Below are 3,339 nucleotides of genomic sequence, written 5' to 3'. Positions count from 1 at the left end.
AGTTTTTGATTGCGGATGGCGGCTCATGGCGGTGACCCAAAAATCCGCCATAAAATAATAGCGGATGGTGTTGCGGAATATGGCGGAAATGGCGGATTACCTAAAAAATGCATATATATGTACAAAAAAACATGCAGAAAAATTGCAAATATAATAAATTATAAAATCTAATCTACATAATCATTTTTCTAGTCATAAGACATCCAATTAATGCAGCAAATATAATACAAAATTCAGCAAATAAACATAAGACATAGAACATAAAAACTAAAAACTTAAAAGAAAGACCAAAGCCATTGTCTCATCATGTCTTTAAACTAAAGAATGATGAAATAAACCATCTAAATTCTAGCTCTCATAAACTTGGTTCCTCCTTTGGAGCTGCAGGTTGTTTCCTTTTTCTATTTTGTTGTCTTCTCCTAGTATTTTTCGTAGGCTCATTTCCCCCCATTGCTTCAATTCTGACAGCAGCTGCAGCAGCTGCAGGATGAGCAGGAGCAGTGCCAACAACATGACCAGCAGAGGCAGAGGCAGCGGTATTAGAATCAGGGGCTGGTCTGGAAGTTGACATTGTGAACTAAACTGAACGGGAAAAAATTCGAGGAAATGAGGGAAGTGCTTCGATTCTACTGGAACGGACAGCAGCTGCAGGATGAGCAGGAGCAGTGCCAACAACATGACCAGCAGAGGCAGAGGCAGCGGTATTAGAATCAGGGGCTGGTCTGGAAGTTGACATTGTGAACTAAACTGAACGGGAAAAAATTCGAGGAAGAGAGGTTTATGAGGGAAGAGGAGACGAAACTGAACGAACAACAAAGAAAAAAAAGGGAATGTATGTAACTACGAACCAGAAAGAGAGGGAACTGTGGTGATGAGCGGCGGCAACCACCAGCGACGATGGGCGGTGACGAACGGCAACGGGCTGCGGCAAAGAACCGCACCAACGGCAGGCACAGAGAAGAGAGGAGATACGGAGAGCCGTTTTTGATGTGAATAAGAGAGGAAGAGAAGTTTTTGAATAACAGAGGCTAATTAGGGTTACAGGTATCACTTAGGTTTCCTAAATTACCCCGATTTTTTTTCAAAAAATCCGAAAAATCCCGCCATTTCCGCCATTTCAATGGCATTCCGCCATGGCGCCACCGCAATTGCGGCCGCCTTTTCACCCGCCGTGAAAACCACGTTGCGGTGGCCTCTGTATGGCGGCGAGGCCAAATTCCACCACGCCATACCGCCATGGCGCCGCCATAACCGATATTTTAAAACACTGACAAGAATCCAAAAGTTTTGCAGTTTACAAGCAATCAGACAGATCGAGGGACAAGGTTTGCTTATTTTACCTTGCTTTTAAGGAATCCTGAGTTGCATTTGTAAATCCATCAAATGTAAGGTTCAGGAAACATAGTCCATATCCAAGGGGAGCATTTGGATGTGCTAACTTGCTCATAGTCTTTGAGCTAGTCTGCCAATAAGCATAAGCAAAGATGAGAAATTCGAAAGCTAAGCTGCATTCTCAATCCACATGAATTTTTTATAGGCAACATGGGAAAGTGTATCCCTATAGTAATATTTTCTGTATTATTCTGATAAGTTCCTAACCTTTAAAAGTGCAAATGTTGATACCCCTCCATCAACAAGGAATGTACAGACGTATTCTGGAAAAGTGTATCTTATACCATACACTATAGTACCCATCAACATAACTGTATCATGGTAAAGTGAGTACTTGTTATGAAATATAAAATAACTACTAAAATGTAAATAACTAGAGGATGGCAGAACGCTTTTTTATAAAAAATGACCATAGGCTTCAGGCTTCTCCATTTTTACATACTTAGAGGTGGTAAGCAGTAAGGAAACAATATTTTTTTTTTTTCAAACTTCACCAAATAGATATCTTTAAACCCCTATAAGTATATGAAAGGATGTGAAACACAAATAGAAATGATCAAACACAATGCATTACTACTCATAAATGCAAGGTTACTATGAGATGGGTAATAACATGGTGTTCCACCTAATGTGATACTATTTGAACCCAAATAGACATAAAAAGGCTATACCACTTTGAATTGATTTGAATTATCCTAAATAAATTCAGTTTTTCTGGAGCATGAAATAGTGACAGTGATATACATATACTGACCTGGAATCATTTTTGAGGATTTTGCCAGTACCTGCAAGCAGACAACAAAGCAAATACACCACCACCATTAAAAACCAGTATACTGAAGACAAAGAAATATATCACATCCATGCAATGGAGGTAGGTCCAAAATCTCTAAAAAGGCCTCTTTCCAAAAAAACAATTTGAAGAGCTCATACAATGAAGAAAAGTAACATGCCTGAGCCGGGTAACTAATATACTTGAGTGCTTCAATTCCCATCGCTGGACCAATAGTGTTGGTAATTCCACAACTCCAGTAAGACCACCAAGGTGCACCACCACTACTCCCACTTGACCATATCTTAATCACTGTATTATTATTATTTTGCAATATCAAAATAACATAAGCAACCACACTAAAACACGCATAAGCACAAAGCAGAACAAACAAAATTTCTTTCGTTCTACACTGTAACTTGCAGAAATGAAAGAACCAAACAAAGAAGTAAAACAGGGGCTCACTTATGTAAGACCATATCAAACAAACCACATTCTGCGCCAAGTTCAGAAATGCAAGGTGCTCAAACCTCTCGCCATTTGGACTGAACTGCTTTGTGGATCTGACTCATTTTAAAAGAGAAAAACGAATTCAAAAACGAAAATTTAAAAATTTGTAACTGAAATGATCGAATCAGCGTGTCTTACAGAGTTTCCTGAAGAACGCCTTGGTAGATGTAGGCAGACCAGATGCCGGCGACACAGAAGGCCAAAACCAGGACGCGGCGGAGACCAGATCTGTGAGCCTCCATGAATGAAACGACGGCGTTTTGAGGTTTATGTACTTTAATTTGATGATGAATGAATGCCACGATATGTGTGCTTCGGGAGAAAGATGGGAATATAGGAGGGTGGGATCGGTGCGCGCCAACTTACGTCGAAATTCCACGTGGACGTTTCTTATTGGTTTCATATACACCGTGACTCTGCTCATTCGCTGATGCTATAAAGTGGTGACATGTTTCTTCTACAAATCTTCACTTTCATAGAGCTGGACCTTTATAAAATTTTAGATTATTAATATTTTTTCTTTTTAAATTTAGCTATTTAATTTTTTACACTAAAATATTAATCTTTTAATATTTTTATGAAAAATAATAATATCATTAATTCTTGATAATATCATTACTGTATTATATATTTGTATAAATTTATAAAAAATAAATAATATTATT

The 3,339-nt window shown here is 38.4% G+C and overlaps 1 protein-coding gene across 1 annotated transcript in view; it reads right to left on the bottom strand.

Moving 5' to 3' along the window:
- The window catches only part of LOC107614278 (UDP-galactose/UDP-glucose transporter 3-like), a 6,490-nt gene extending 3,559 nt beyond the window's left edge, over positions 1–2,931 (bottom strand). Inside the window, 6 exon segments of the mRNA XM_016316503.2 lie at positions 1,341–1,462; positions 1,600–1,703; positions 2,147–2,177; positions 2,346–2,476; positions 2,630–2,727; positions 2,813–2,931. Of these exon segments, the coding sequence (XP_016171989.1) occupies positions 1,341–1,462; positions 1,600–1,703; positions 2,147–2,177; positions 2,346–2,476; positions 2,630–2,727; positions 2,813–2,916 (590 nt within the window). The 5' untranslated portion in view covers positions 2,917–2,931.

Source organism: Arachis ipaensis, chromosome B08 (genome assembly GCF_000816755.2).
Source record: "Arachis ipaensis cultivar K30076 chromosome B08, Araip1.1, whole genome shotgun sequence".
Classification (NCBI taxonomy): Eukaryota; Viridiplantae; Streptophyta; class Magnoliopsida; order Fabales; family Fabaceae; genus Arachis; species Arachis ipaensis.
Note: the sequence above shows the minus strand (reverse complement) of the source record. Positions and strands in the feature narration are given on the sequence as shown.